This window comes from Dromiciops gliroides, chromosome 3 (assembly GCF_019393635.1).
Source record: "Dromiciops gliroides isolate mDroGli1 chromosome 3, mDroGli1.pri, whole genome shotgun sequence".
Classification (NCBI taxonomy): Eukaryota; Metazoa; Chordata; class Mammalia; order Microbiotheria; family Microbiotheriidae; genus Dromiciops; species Dromiciops gliroides.
This window is the reverse complement of record NC_057863.1, coordinates 155,297,214-155,312,782: the sequence shown is the minus strand read 5'-3', so window position 1 is coordinate 155,312,782 and position 15,569 is coordinate 155,297,214. Positions and strand designations below refer to the sequence as shown.

Here is a 15,569-nt window from a genome sequence, read left to right as displayed (position 1 = left end):
GCATGCAACTTAAAAAGCTAGAAAAAGAGCAAATTAGAAATCCCCATTTAGATACTAAACCAGAGATCCTGAAAATTAAAGGAGAAATTAATAAGATTGAAAGCAAAAAAACCCTATAGAATTAATCAATAAAACTAAGAGCTGGTTTTATGAAAAAACCAATAAAATAGATAAAATATTGGTTAATTTCATTAAAAAAAAGAAAGAAGAAAACCAAATTACCAGTATCAAAAATGAAAAGGGTGATGTTACCGCAAATGAAGTGGAAATTAAATCAACAATTAGGAATTATTTTACCCAACTGTATGCCAAAAAATTTGACAATCTAAATGAAATGGATGAATATTTACAAAAATACAAACTGCCCAGGTTAACTGAAGAGGAAATAAAATCCTTAAATAAACCCATATCAGAAAAAGAAATTGAACAAGCCATTCATGAACTCCCTAAGAAAAAATTCCCAGGGCCAGATGGGTTTATGGGTGAATTTTACCAAACCTTTAAAGAACAATTAATTCCAATATTATACAAATTATTTGGAAAAAATAGGTAAAGAAGGAGTTCTACCAAATTCGTTTTATGACACAAATATGTGGGTGATACCAAAACCAGGCAAAGCAAAAACAGAGAAAGAAAATTATAGACCAATTTCCCTAATGAATATTGATGCTAAAATCTTAAATAAGATATTAGTAAGGAGATTATAGCAAGTGATCACCAGGATAATACACTATGACCACGTGGGATTTATACCACGAATGCAGGGCTGGTTCAACATTAGGAAAACTATTAACATAATCAACCACATCAATAAGAAAACCAACCAGAATCATATGATTATCTCAATAGATGCAGAGAAAGCTTTTGACAAAGTACAGCACCCATTCCTAATAAAAACACTAGAGAGTTTAGGAATAGGTGGAGCTTTCCTTAAAATAATAAACAGTATCTACCTAAAGCCATCAGCAAGTATTATATGCAATGGAGATAAATTAGAGGCCTTCCCAATAAGATCAGGGGTGAAACAGGGATGTCCATTATCACCCCTATTATTTAATATTGTTCTAGAAATGTTAGCTTTAGCAATCAGAGAAGAGAAAGGAATTAAAGGAATTAGAATAGGCAAGGAGGAAACAAAACTATCACTCTTTGCAGATGATATGATGGTATACTTAAAGAATCCTAGAGAATCAACTCAAAAATTACTTGAAACAATGAACAACCTTAGCAAAGTAGCAGGATATAAAATAAATCCACATAAATCATCAGCATTTCTGTACATGACCAACAAAGTCCAGCAACAAGAGATAGAAAGAGAAATTCCATTTAAAGTAACAGTAGATAATATAAAATACTTGGGAGTCTACTTGCCAAGACAAACCCAGGAACTCTATGAACACAACTACCAAACACTCTTCACACAAATCAAATCAGATCTAAATAATTGGAAAGATATCAATTGCTCATGGATAGGCAGAGCTAATATAGTAAAAATGATGATACTACCCAAATTAATTTATTTATTCAGTGCCATACCAATCAGACTACCTAAAAATTATTTTATAGAGCTAGAAAAAATAATAACAAAATTCATCTGGAAAAACAAAAAATCAAGAATATCCAGGGAAATAATGAAAAAAAATTCACAGGAAGGTGGGTTAGCGGTACCAAACCTGGAGCATTACTATAAAGCGGCAGTCATCAAAACTATCTGGTACAGGCTAAAAAATAGAGTGGTGGATCAATGGAATAGGCTAGGCACAGGAAATGCAGTAGTAAATGACACTAGTAATGCAGTGTTTGATAAACCCAAAGACTCCAGCTTCTGGGATAGGAACTCAGTATTTGACAAAAACTGCTGGGAAAACTGGAAGATAGTATGGCAGAAATTAGGCATAGACCAACATCTTACACCTTATACTAAAATAAGGTGAAAATGGATACATGATTTAGACATAAGAGGTGATACCATGGCTAAATTAGGAGAAAAAGGAATAGTATACCTATCAGATCTTTGGAAACGAAAACAGTTTATGACCAAACAAGAGATAGAGTATATTATAAAATGTAAAATGGATGATTTTGATTACATTAAATTAAAAAATTTTTGTACAAACAGAAACAATACATCCAAAAGTAGAAGGGAGGCATAAAGCTGGGAAACAATTTTTGTGGCCACTACTTCTGAAAAAGGCCTCATTTCTTTCTTTTTTTTTTTAATGTATGAGGTATTTTATTATTTCCGTTACATGTAAAGATAATTCTCAACTTTTGTTTATACATGCTTTACAATTTCAGATTTTTCTCCCTCCCTCCCCTCCCTCCCCCGTCCCCTAGACAGCAGGTAATCTGATATAGGTTATATCTATATATCTCTATACATATACATATACATATATATATATATATATATATATATATATATACACACACATATATATACACATAGTAACATTAATCCTATTTCTGCATTAATCCTGTTACAAGAGAAAGAATCAGAGCAGTGATGCAAAACCTCAAAATAGAAAAAAAAAACAACAGCACCCAAAACAAAAGAAATAATATGGTTCAATCAGCATCTATACTCCACAGTTCTTTCTTTTTCTTGGATTTGGAGATCCTCTTCTATCATGAGTTCCCTGGAACTCTTCTGTACCATTGCATTGGTGAGAAGAATATAGTCCATCACAGTAGGTCAACACTCAATGTTGATGATACTGTGTACAATGTTCTTCTGGTTCTGCTCATCTCACTCATCATCAGCTCATGTAAGTCCCTCCAGGCTTCTCTGAACTCTTCCTGCTCATCATTTCTTACAGCACAATAGTATTCCATTGTATTCATATACCACAACTTGTCCAGCCATTCCCCAATTGATGGGCACCCCCTCAACTTCCAATTCCTTGCTACCACGTAAAGAGCAGCTATAAATATTTTGTACATGTGGGTCCCTTTCCCCCTTCCATGATCTCTTTGGGCAAAAGACCTAAAAGTGGGATTGCTGGGTCAAAGGGTATGTACAGCTTTATTGCCCTTTGGGCATAATTCCAAATTGCTCTCCAGAATGGTTGGATCAGTTCACAGCTCCACCAACAATGCATTAGTGTTCCAATTTTCCCACAGCCTCTCCAACATTTATTATCTTCCTTTTTTGTCATTTTAGCCAATCTGATAGGTGTCAGGTGGTACCTCAGAGTTGTTTTAATTTGCATCTCTCTAATCATTAGAGATTTAGAGCATTTTTTCATATGGGAATAGATAGCTTTGGTTTCTTCATCAGAAAACTGCCTGTTCATAACCTTTGACCATTTCTCAATTGGGGAATGACTTGGATTCTTATAAATTTGATTTAATTCCCTATATATTTTAGAGATGAGGCCTTTATCAGAAGCACTGGCCTCAAAAATTGTTTCCCAGCTTTCTGCCTCCCTTCTAATTTTGGATGCATTGCTTCTGTTTGTACAAAAAATTTTTAATTTAATATAATCAAAATCATCCATTTTGCATTTTATAATATACTCTATCTCTTGTTTGGTCATAAACTGTTTTCGTTTCCAAAGATCTGATAGGTATACTATTCCTTTTTCTCCTAATTTAGCCATGGTATCACCTCTTATGTCTAAATCATGTATCCATTTTCACCTTATTTTAGTATAAGGTGTAAGATGTTGGTCTATGCCTAATTTCTGCCATACTATCTTCCAGTTTTCCCAGCAGTTTTTGTCAAATACTGAGTTCCTATCCCAGAAGCTGGAGTCTTTGGGTTTATCAAACACTGCATTACTAGTGTCATTTACTACTGCATTTCCTGTGCCTAGCCTATTCCATTGATCTACCACTCTATTTTTTAGCCAGTACCAGATAGTTTTGATGACTGCAGCTTTATAGTAAAGCTCCAGGTTTGGTACCGCTAACCCACCTTCCTGTGAATTTTTTTTCATTATTTCCCTGGATATTCTTGATTTTTTGTTTTTCCAGATGAATTTTGTTATTATTTTTTCTAGCTGTATAAAATAATTTTTAGGTAGTCTGATTGGTATGGCACTGAATAAATAAATTAATTTGGGTAGTATCATTATTTTTACTATATTAGCTCTGCCTATCCATGAGCAATTGATATATTTCCAATTATTTAGATCTGATTTGATTTGTGTGAAGAGTGTTTGGTTGTTGTGTTCATAGAGTTCCTGGGTTTGTCTTGGCAAGTAGACTCCCAAGTATTTTATATTATCTACTGTTACTTTAAATGGAATTTTTCTTTCTATCTCTTGTTGCTGGACTTTGTTGGTCATGTATAGAAATGCTGATGATTTATGTGGATTTATTTTATATCCTGCTACTTTGCTAAAGTTGTTCATTGTTTCAAGTAATTTTTGAGTTGATTCTCTAGGATTCTTTAAGTATACCATCATATCATCTGCAAAGAGTGATAGTTTTGTTTCCTCCTTGCCTATTCTAATTCCTTTAATTCCTTTCTCTTCTCTGATTGCTAAAGCTAACATTTCTAGAACAATATTAAATAATAGGGGTGATAATGGACATCCCTGTTTCACCCCTGATCTTATTGGGAAGGCCTCCAATTTATCTCCATTGCATATAATACTTGCTGATGGCTTTAGGTAGATACTGTTTGTTATTCTAAGGAAAGCTCCCCCTATTCCTAAACGCTCTAGTGTTTTTATTAGGAATGGGTGCTGTACTTTGTCAAAAGCTTTCTCTGCATCTATTGAGATAATCATATGATTTTGGTTGGTTGTCTTATTGATGTGGTTAATTATGTTAATAGTTTTCCTAATGTTGAACCAGCCCTGCATTCGTGGTATAAATCCCACGTGGTCATAGTGTATTATCCTGGTGATCACTTGCTGTAATCTCCTTGCTAATATCTTATTTAAGATTTTATCATCAATATTCATTAGGGAAATTGGTCTATAATTTTCTTTCTCTGTTTTTGCTTTGCCTGGTTTTGGTATCACCACCATATTTGTGTCATAAAACGAATTTGGTAGAACTCCTTCTTCACCTATTTTTCCAAACAATTTGTATAATATTGGAATTAATTGTTCTTTAAATGTTTGGTAAAATTCACCCGTATACCCATCTGGCCCTGGGGATTTTTTCTTAGGGAGTTCATTAATAGCTTGTTCAATTTCTTTTTCTAATATGGGTTTATTTAAGGATTTTATTTCCTCTTCAGTTAACCTGGGCAGTTTGTATTTTTGTAAATATTCATCCATTTCATTTAGATTGTCAAATTTATTGGCATACAGTTGGGCAAAAAAGGCCTCATTTCTAAAATATATAGGGAACTAAACCAAATTTATAAGAATCCAAGTCATTCCCCAATTGAGAAATGGTCAAAGCATATGAACAGGCAGTTTTCTGATGAAGAATCCAAAGCTATCTATTCCCATATGAAAAAATGCTCTAAATCTCTAATGATTAGAGAGATACAAATAAAAACAACTCCGAGGTACCACTTCACACATATCAGATTGGCTAATATGACAAAAAAGGAAAATAGTAAATGTTGAGAAGCTGTGGAAAAATTGGAACACTAATGGTTGGTGGAGCTGTGAACTGATCCAACCATTCTGGAGAGCAATTTGGAATTATGCCCAAAGGGTGATAAAGCTATGCATAACCTTTGACCCAGCAATACCACTTTTGGGTCTTTAGCCCAAAGAAATCATGGAAAGGGGAAAGGGACCCACATGTTCAAAGATATTTATAGCTGCTCTTTATGTGGTGGCAAGGAATTGGAAGTTGAGGGGATGCACATCAATTGGGGAATGGCTGGACAAGTCATGGTATATGAATACAATGGAATACTATTGTGCTGTAAGAAACGATGAGCAGGAGGAGTTCAGAGAAACCTGGAGGGTCTTGTGTCGGCTGATGATGAGTGAGATAAGCAGAACCAAAAGAACATTGTACCAAAAGAACATAGTATCATCAACATTGAGTGTTGATCTACTGTGATGGACTATATTCTTCTCACCAATGAAATGGTACCGAAGAGTTCCAGGGATCTCATGATAGAAGAGGATCTCCAAATCCAGGAAAAAAGAAAAGAACTGTGGAGTAGATGCTCAATGGACCATATTATTTCTTTTGTTTTTGGTGCTGATGTTTTTCTATTCTGAGGTTTTTCGTCATTGCTCTGATTTTTCTCTTATAACATGACTAATGCAGATATATGTTTAATGTTATTATGTATATATATATATATATATATATATATATATATATATATATATATGTGTGTGTGTGTGTGTGTGTGTATACAAATATATATAAAACCTATATCAGATGACCTGCTGTCTAGGGGAGGGGAGAGGGAGGGGAGGGAGAAAAATCTGAAATTGGAAAGTTTGTATAAACAAAAGTTGAGAACTATCTTTCCATGTAATGGGAAAAAAATAAAATACTTTATTAATTAAAAAAAAAGTAGATGAGAACGGAGCAGCTAGGTGGCACAGTGGATAAAGCACTGGCCCTGGCTTCAGGAGGACCTGATTTCAAATTTGGCCTCAGAAACTTCACACTTACTAACTGTGTGACCCTGGGCAAGTCACTTAACCCTCACTGCCCTGCAAAGAGAAAAAAAAAACACTAGATCATAAAACTTGAAATGACCTAAATGCCACATACTAGTAGATGGTTGAACAAACTATGATCTCATAATTGTAATGAACTATGCATTGAATCATCAGAAATAAAGACTATGATAAAATCAGAGAAACCAAAGAAAACTATTGTGAACTAGATGGAAAAAAACCCAAAGAATGAGAACAATATGTACTGTGACAACAGTAATGTAAATAAAAATCTCAAACATGATTAACTTTAAAGACTATACTTAATCCTGGAAAATAAAGGATGAATCAGTTCCCCCTCAATAGAATAAGGGATAGGTAAAAGTTTGTGCCCCAATATTGCTCTCTACTATCTAAAAATGGAGAAGGGACTTCATCTCCTTGGCCTCATGATCTTTAACTGGAAAGTGAATAGGGTGAACTATTTGTGCTCTAAATTCCCTTGTGACTCCAACTCTATGAAACTAGATTCTATGGCCCTAAGAATTTGGGAAGGAAATGGGCTGAGGGAAATGGGGAGGGGATATCAAAAGGAAATAACCAAGGGGAAGCTTCTCCACCTGGTGCAGTAGCACATGATGGCAGGGATTGGTTGAGCAGAATGTTTGGAAGAAGGAGGCAAGGAAACATAAGCTTTGGGTAAAAATGAGTTCTGAATATCAAATAGTTAAAAGTTAATTTAGTCAGGTGTTGGGAAATATCATTTAAGATATTGGGAAAGAAGAAATGATGGAAACAGGTATGGTGACTTGGTCCCATAAAAGCAGGGATGTGGTCGTGACCAAAGAGTACAGCTACTGATGTTTATGTAACTTCTACAAGGAGAGGATGGGCAGGAGTTTTCCTGCACAATTATTGTACCTAGTGACTTCATTTCTGTTATTTTATCCTTCTATTGAATATTGACCTTGCTGGCTCTTTCCCAGTACTGGAAGAAAGTTAGTGAAAGGATCTCAGGCAATGACATTTAAATGACCTGTGCACACAGGATATCAAAATATCATCAAGGAGTCCGGATTTCTGTATGGGAGGGAAATCATAAGATGGAAGACTACCCATGATTATAATCACAACATTATCTATGGGGTTTCCTGGCAAGAAGGCTTCAAAGGGTTGGGCCAATTTCTATTTGGTTCGTGACTTTTTAGACAGGGGTTTTTGCCACCCCTCAAAGTCAATTCAACCAAAACTCAGGGATGGGTGTGATCTGGACATGGACAATAACTGTGTGTGAAGTTTCAAAGGGGGCATTGTTCTCTGAGGTCTTTATAAGAGCAGTTCCCCTGGGTCCAGGCAGCACAGGTAACATCGCTACCATGGCTGCTACCAAGCTGGTACTGCTCCTTTTCTCAGTGGTCCTGTTGGGCTTGAGCTCAGCTCAATTCAACAATGAGGGTAAGTGGGGGCCACAGAGAAAGTATGATTGTTTTAGGAGGTTGTTGGAGGGAGGGGAATCAGGATATAATTTGACTGATGTTGTTTTGACTTATCCATCTAAGAAAAATGTGGTTTTGTCTTCTCAGAATTAGATAAATAGGAGGTAGTATTCTTGTTTTCCATGTTCTGATGACTCCTGAAGTTTCTTTGCAACCCTGGGTTGGAAGTCAACCCAACCTATTCTCTAAACTTTCCTTACTGTTCTTTGTGCCCAGCATTCCATTTTTTCTCATTTTTATCTGGCTCCCCCCCTCCATGTGCAATACATTTGTTACTTATCTCCATTTCTTAGAATTCCAGGCTTCTGTGGAAATTCTGTTTATGTCATCTCCTAGAGGAAATCTACATTGATTTCCTACCTTACTCCCTGTTTAGATGTTCCCTTGAACTAAAAAATATTATTGGATTTTACATATTTTACCATTTATTTTTTATACATATTGTTTTCTCAAATAGAATTTAAATTCCTCAACTTCAGGGACTGTTTCTTTTTTCCCTGTATGACCAATACCTAACATAGGGTCTGGTAGATCACAAAGCATTGAGTAACTTCTTAATACATTGAATTGAATTGTCTGGCAGGAAATAGTGGTAAGAAAAGCAAACATTTCCTGCCTCTAATGAGATTTTTCCTTTCCTGAAACAAAAAATAAAATGATTGTTCATTTTGAAACAGGCAATTGACTGAGTTTTTCACTTTCCATTCAGATTTTGACACTGTATAGGCATTCAGTTCACTTCTTCCCTTTACTGAATGCCTCATTCCTTTTTCTCAATGGGTTTATCCAATTCATCCAAGATATAGATCTCCCTACAATGAGACAGCTCAATCAGAGACAAAATTATCTTCTAAAGAGCTATGAATTCTTCCCCAGACCTTAAATCCTTTACTCTGGGTTAAAATGAGGCTATGTCTACATAATACCAATAATCAAGCAAGCAAGCAACAATCAATTATTCCTGAAGATTCTAAGGAAATAGGGCAACCAAAATTAGAGTAAAGCAGTCTCTTCTTTCAGGAAGTTCACATTCTAAGCAGAGATGATATAATACTGATAATTTTTAAAATATCCACCATATGGCATCCCAGGACTACTGTTTCATTTTTATGTTACTTGTTTCAGATATAGGTGGAATAAGGTGACAGAAGTACAATTCAGTGGAGAATAAATTTGACAGTTCTTCTGAAAAGACACATCTATCAGCATTTCCCAAAGACTGAGTCTCTTAGAGAGTTTCTTCGAGTACTAAATCAGTAAGCAATTTGCCTATGTTCATATGGCCAATAGGTGTCAGAAGTGGAAGAATTTAAACCCACAATTTTTGACCCTAGATCTAGCTTTCTATCAACTGTGCCTTTCTGCATCCCAGTGAGTGTATCCTTATCATTTTACAGATGAAGAAACTTGGGGTAACAGAGGTTAAATGACTCCCACTGACATAGCAGGCTAGTGGTCTGAAAGCTATGAGATGTGAACCATAATCCCATACCTCTTACTCTTGTTCTTTAGGGAAAAGCAACATGCTGGGTTAAAACAAGAATATTTGCAGTCAAAAGAACTGGATTAAAATTTTCCTTTTGCCAGTACGAGCTTGAGTAACTCACAATGCCTGCCACATTATTATCTGCTTAATAAAGCTTGTGGATCTGACAATTTTTCTTGAATTCCTTTAGTTTTCTCAACAGAACAATGTATCTTCAAGTCACAAGTTCCATGACATTAAAGCTTATGCAAAAAACAAATACTGTGATAGAAAAAAAAACCCTTCTTTGCACAAGGATATTATGGAAATCCTAACAGTGTGTAGAAAAAAATGATTACCTCCCCTTTGTGACTTGAGGTTGTTTTTGTTTTGTTTTGTTTTGTGGGGATGAGTGTGTGGGGCAATGAGGGTTAAGTGATTTACCCAGGGTCACACAACTAGTAGGTGTCAAGTGTCTGAGGCCAGATTTGAATTTAAGTTCTGCTGAGTCCAGGGATGGTACTTTTTCCACTGTGCCCCCTAGATGCCCTATGCCTTGAGTTTTAAGACCCAAGGAAGCCTTATCCAGATTTAACTTGATATTGGCCCAAGTTGGGGAAACCAAACCAAAACAAACCAAAACAAAATGTGTACTAAGTGGAAGAAGCAGAAAAGTTTATCATTCACTGTTATTTTTTCTCCCCATAGAGAACCAGGAAGAAAACTCTGTACAGAATGCAGGTAAGTCTACTGGTAGAAAACATTTTGATATTCCTCTGGATTTCACTTTTCCATTGAAGTGGTCTCTTTATGCATCACAAAGTAGGTTTTTCTAAGACATTAAATATCATATATTGAGTGTTGAGGAGAATTGAACTTGAGCCACTCCTCACTTTTAATGATTCTATCTCAAGTTGTTTTGGATATGTTTTATGCCAAGGGATGAGGCAATTCATTAGGTATTCTGTCCCACATTTCAGAAAAAAGAAACCCCCAAATTTCTCCTGTCCCAAAATCATTCCAGCAACCCGGCTTTGAACATTTTCCCCCAACTATATAGATTGAATATAAGAGGTCATTATTAGTTCAATTTATGACCATAATAATATCTAAATCCAATCTTTCTTTCTCATTTCTTCACTGCCTCTTTACCTCACTTCATTCTTCCCTTCTTTATCTCATAAGACACCTCTCACTCTGTAGCACCATTTAATTGCCCTAACTTCTGGGAATTCAATGTGTCAGAATCTTCTTTAAGAGGCCTCAATGAAGTGTTTTACTTTGTGCCAGTCTGTCACAGGATTTGGTACATTTTAAGCACTTAATAAATATTGACTGATGCACACATAACAGAGGCAAAGACAAATGATGTAAATTAATCCTTCACCAGTCTCATGACTCTCAAAAATTTGCTTTCTAAATATACACTAAGTTGAAGAGTGGACCTTTATAAGAAATGCATACATAGAGAACATGTGGGCATCTACAAATGATGGGGATGGTCATGTCACAAACCCATGGGACCAAGACACACATGGAGGAATATCTCATGATTTTGATACAGCAAGCTGCCAGTCTTCTACTGCTGTCATTTTATGAGACTATGCTTAAGCTTGTTTCCTGCCAATCATTCCCATGGTCACCTAACCACATGCAGGATTACCTTCAGAGAGGGAAAGCTTGGATGTCTAAAACCTTACCAAACATATATAGGTAACCCTGGGTCACCTTCATTCAACACTCATGAGAAGGTATTAATGGTTCCATCTTTGGACAGTTAGCCCATGACACAAACCATTCTGTCTGCAAGTACTGCATATCAGGCCACTTCCTTCCTTTGACTGTTCCATTCCTGTGCTGTCTCCTCTCAGAAGATGAACAAAAAGCAGATGATTCATTAGATGCCCAAGCACCAAGTGACTCCCAGGTGGATGATGAGAATGCTGGTGATAACCAAGGCCAAAAACCAGAAGGTGGCCAGCAAGGAGGTCAGCCAGGTGGTCAGCAAGGAGGTCGTCCAGGTGGCCCTCAAGGAGGTAATCCAGGTGGCCAGCAAGGAGGTCGTCCAGGTGGCCCTCAAGGAGGTAAGCCAGGTGGCCAGCAAGGAGGTCAGCCAGGTGGCCCTCAAGGAGGTCGTCCAGGTGGACCTCAAGGAGGTCGTCCAGGTGGCCAGCAAGGAGGTCGTCCAGGTGGCCAGCAAGGAGGTCAGCCAGGTGGCCAGCAAGGAGGTCGTCCAGGTGGTCAGCAAGGAGGTCGTCCAGGTGGCCAACAAGGTGGTCAGCCAGGTGGCCAGCAAGGAGGTCGTCCAGGTGGGCAGCAAGGGGGCCGTCCAGGTGGTCAGCAAGGAGGTCAGCCAGGTGGCCAGCAAGGAGGTCGTCCTGGTGGCCAGCAAGGAGGACGTCCAGGTGGCCAGCAAGGAGGTCGTCCAGGTGGCCAGCAAGGAGGTCGTCCAGGTGGCCAGCAAGGAGGTCAGCAAGGAGGCCAACAAGGAGGCCAGTAAGCTGTTTAGGAAGTCAGTCATCCACACTATCTACCCAAAAGGTACTTCATTTTTTTTTTATTGAATGAATATCTATTTTTCATGTCTTGGCTGTCAATTGATATCATATAACTCCCAAAATTTCTTTATTACACTTTCTCCCTTTCCATTAGTCAGCCTCTTTTTCCTTCTTCTTTTTCCAAACTCTTTGTTCACCTTTTTTTTCACTCTACACTATTTTTCCTGAGAGAGAGAGAGGGGGAGAGAGCGAGAGCAACTTTACCTATGCTTTTCCTTCTCTGTATTGTGCTATTTATCCTTCTTCCTACCCCTGGTCTCTTCCCTAATTTAGTTTTGTTTTCTTTTTTAAATTTCAGAAATGCAAGACTTTGTCATTGTCATTGCCATTAGTCAAGAGCAATAAGCAAGCACCTTTAATCTCTAAGTCTCTCCTTTTCTTGTTTCAGTGCAGCAAATGGAATATGGAGGTTGGAGAAGCACCACTGAAGTCCTTCTGTGGACCTGGACATTGGGACAGTGTATACCTCTTCATCTTCTCTCTCTCTTTCTTTAAAATACCAATAAATACACTAGTAACCTAAAAAAAGACTCCTGCTTCTCTCTCTCTCTCTCTCTCTCTCTCTCTCTCTCTCTCTCTCTCTCTCTGTCTTTCTTTTCTTTTCTTTTCTTTTTTTTTTTGGCGGGGGGGTGAGGCAATGAAGGTTAAGTGACTTGCCCAAGGTCACACACCTAGTAAGGGTCAGCAGTCTGAGCCTGGATTTGAACTCTGGTCCTCCTGAATCCACGGCCAGTGCTTCATCCACTACACCACCTAGCGGCCCCTACTGATTCTCTTTATGGTTCTTTGTAATACCTTTCATCGTAGTGAGTTCTAGATCTAAGGACACATGCATGATCCCAAGCTACTTGATATTTAGATAATTCCAGATTATTCAGTGGTTGCACAGCTCTGGCCTGGGGAACTTACAACCCCAATTGCTTTAAACATCCAGGGCCATCTCCACTTGTACTGATATATATTTATCTTGGCACTAGACCTACATGGTTCTGGAGGAAAGAGTGAGGTTGATGACTTGGAACAAGCCATCTTCACTTAAATCCAATTCACTGCAAGTCATGACATCACCTCCTGGTGACATAGTCCTCTAGAAGAAGGAAGGACAAAGAACTACAAAAAGCCCACTTCCCATCACATTTACCAATTAGATTTGAGTGCCATTTGATGGAGCACCTGCTGTTTTGAAAGGTATATGAACTATGAGTCTCATGCCATGAATGTGTTTGGCCTAAGAGAGATGGCAACACGACCTCAGTAATAAAATGTGTAAATTACTCAGAAATTATATCTTTAAAGTTTTTTATCATCACAATGCTAAATATGCCCAATTCCATTAAATAATCTCATATGGTATGTAATGGTGGCCCTTCCATTCACCATCTAATGGCTCTTATTTAGCTATTCTAAGCTTAAACACTGAAGAAAAATTATTTTGACCCATTAAACAGAAGACAAAAAATGATTCTATAAGAAACCAGCAATGTCAATTTCATGCCCCTTCTTTTTTGAAATAATGTACAAGAAATGCAACAATTCTTACTTTCAAAACTGTCCAGCTTTTGTGGTTCCTTGTGAACTTCTTTCTAGTCTTTTTCATGCAGTTAAAAAAATGCTACAATTTCCATCTTTTACTAATAATCACCATACCCTACCTTTCCACTCTGCCCCATCCTCACTTTAAAACAAAGAGAAACACAGAAAAAACAAATAATTATGCAAAGCAAAATGAATCCATATTGGAGGCATGCCTAAAATTGTATATCTCTACAACTTGTGTCTATCTATCAACTCTCTGTGAAGAGGTGGGTAACATGCTTCTTTTTAGGTCCTTTTGTGCTATGGTTGGTGATTACATTGTTCAGAGTGCTAATGTCTTTCAAAGTTGTTTTTTTAAAATGTTTTAACTTTGCATAAACTCTCCTGATCCCTCTCATTTTCTTCAACCGTAATTCATACTACCTAGGAACCTTGGAAAGTGTCTCTTGCCATTTCTAATAACACTTCATTGCATTCCTGTACCACAATTTAATCATTCTTCAATTGTCTGAGAGGCAACCTGTTCTACTGATCAATACCTCTATGTTTAATCTCTATTATGACTTTAAAAAAATGATTGCTGATTTATAGTAAAGTTTAAGAATAGGTATTGTTGACTTCCTTTAATTAGCTAAACAATTGAAATATTGCATACCCATTCAGATGGGCTCATTATCATTACATTTACTTAACTGTTTTATTTTGAAAAGAGAACTTCCACAAAATGAGAATAATCTCTGTTACTGTAAAAGCAAAACACAACAATGAAATGAAAAGTTTAAAAAAACCCCAAACCAGATATTTTTAAATAATAGGAATATAGTCTCATATTGGTTCAACACTTGCAGCCTTTTCAGCCTGACAGGATCTGCCTTGTAAACTATTAGGATAGACCTTGACATTCCAAGGACACATCTATCCTAAGAGGAGAAATGAGGTAGGACTTAGATGGAAGTTTTTCTCTTCTTCAGTTTAGAAAAAAATAAGTATAAAATATGCAAACTATTGTGGGGACCAATTTTTAATTGGGGAGTGTTAGCTAAGCGGCTTGCTGCAATATTGGGGTAAGGAAGGAGACTGGCAGCCTCCCTCAAAACAGAACAGGATTTACTTTAACAAGAACAAACTTAAAAAAACCCCACAAACAAGATCAGTAGGATCAAGGGAAAGGAAATAAAATGGGGAAAGGGAAATTTTAATACCTGAAAAAATACCACCGCCCAAGAATCAGCTGACAATACACAACAGAACGCCTGTCACCTTCCAGCTTCCCGCTGGCCAGCCCAATTCTCCCCAATCCCAGAAAACACTCCACACAGCCCCAGCCAATGGGATGGCCGCTCCGACAGTCACATGACTGCCCCCACTAGTCTTCCCATCATTATAATTTTGCCAGGCCCATGTAGGCATTGGCGAGTGGTGATGAAGTGAGGTGCCAGTGCCATGGCAATGGCTACAACCAGTGGGTGGACCACCATGCAGTTTGCGGAGCCCCAGACCAGTGCGCACCAAGGCATAAAAACCTCAAATAACATTAATTCTTTACACTATAGAAATAAAAAACCAATTTTGAGCCAAGGCCAGTTAGATTTTTTAATGGAATGATTTATGGCAACCTCTTTGGAAACAGACTCTTTTCTCACCTTTTTTCTTCATTTAAGCTCTTCAGGATTAGGAAGTTTATTTAGCTCCCTCTCCAATATTATCTTTCCTCTCCTCTCCCTCCCATCCCACTTTGAGTTTGATGTAGTTCAATCCTTCATTGTCCATTTTACTTAAAAGTTTGTTTTTCTTCTGGTGTCTACTCCTTCCAACCATGCTATCAGGTTAATAAACTCTTCTTCTCACAGAATGCACTTACCAGAGATAGAAATGTCCACATTTTTCCTTCTCTGCTTACATGGTACTGTATTTCTTCTCTTACTACCACCTGTTTACCTTACTCAAGTCCTCAAAACATATCCACCTTTGGCTC

At 37.3% G+C, this 15,569-nt stretch overlaps 1 protein-coding gene across 1 annotated transcript; it reads left to right on the top strand.

Moving 5' to 3' along the window:
• The first annotated feature begins 7,915 nt into the window (after positions 1 to 7,915).
• Positions 7,916 to 12,523, top strand: LOC122746234 (circumsporozoite protein-like). The gene is made up of 4 exons (XM_043991705.1): positions 7,916 to 7,994; positions 11,372 to 11,488; positions 11,585 to 12,041; positions 12,447 to 12,523. Exons 1-3 carry the CDS (start codon positions 7,916 to 7,918, stop codon positions 11,998 to 12,000), a joined length of 612 nt encoding a protein of 203 aa, XP_043847640.1. The 3' UTR covers positions 12,001 to 12,041; positions 12,447 to 12,523.
• Positions 12,524 to 15,569: the final 3,046 nt, after the last annotated feature.

What these genes read in the sequence shown, in the direction of transcription:
- LOC122746234 (XM_043991705.1), top strand. Translation starts at nt 7,916, where the DNA reads ATGGCTGCTACCAAGCTGGTACTGCTCCTTTTCTCAGTGGTCCTGTTG. An exon ending in AGCTCAATTCAACAATGAGG is followed by an intron (nt 7,995 to 11,371) that starts GTAAGTGGGGGC and finishes GTCTCCTCTCAG; the next exon opens with AAGATGAACAAAAAGCAGAT. An exon ending in AGAAGGTGGCCAGCAAGGAG is followed by an intron (nt 11,489 to 11,584) that starts GTCAGCCAGGTG and finishes GCCCTCAAGGAG; the next exon opens with GTAAGCCAGGTGGCCAGCAA.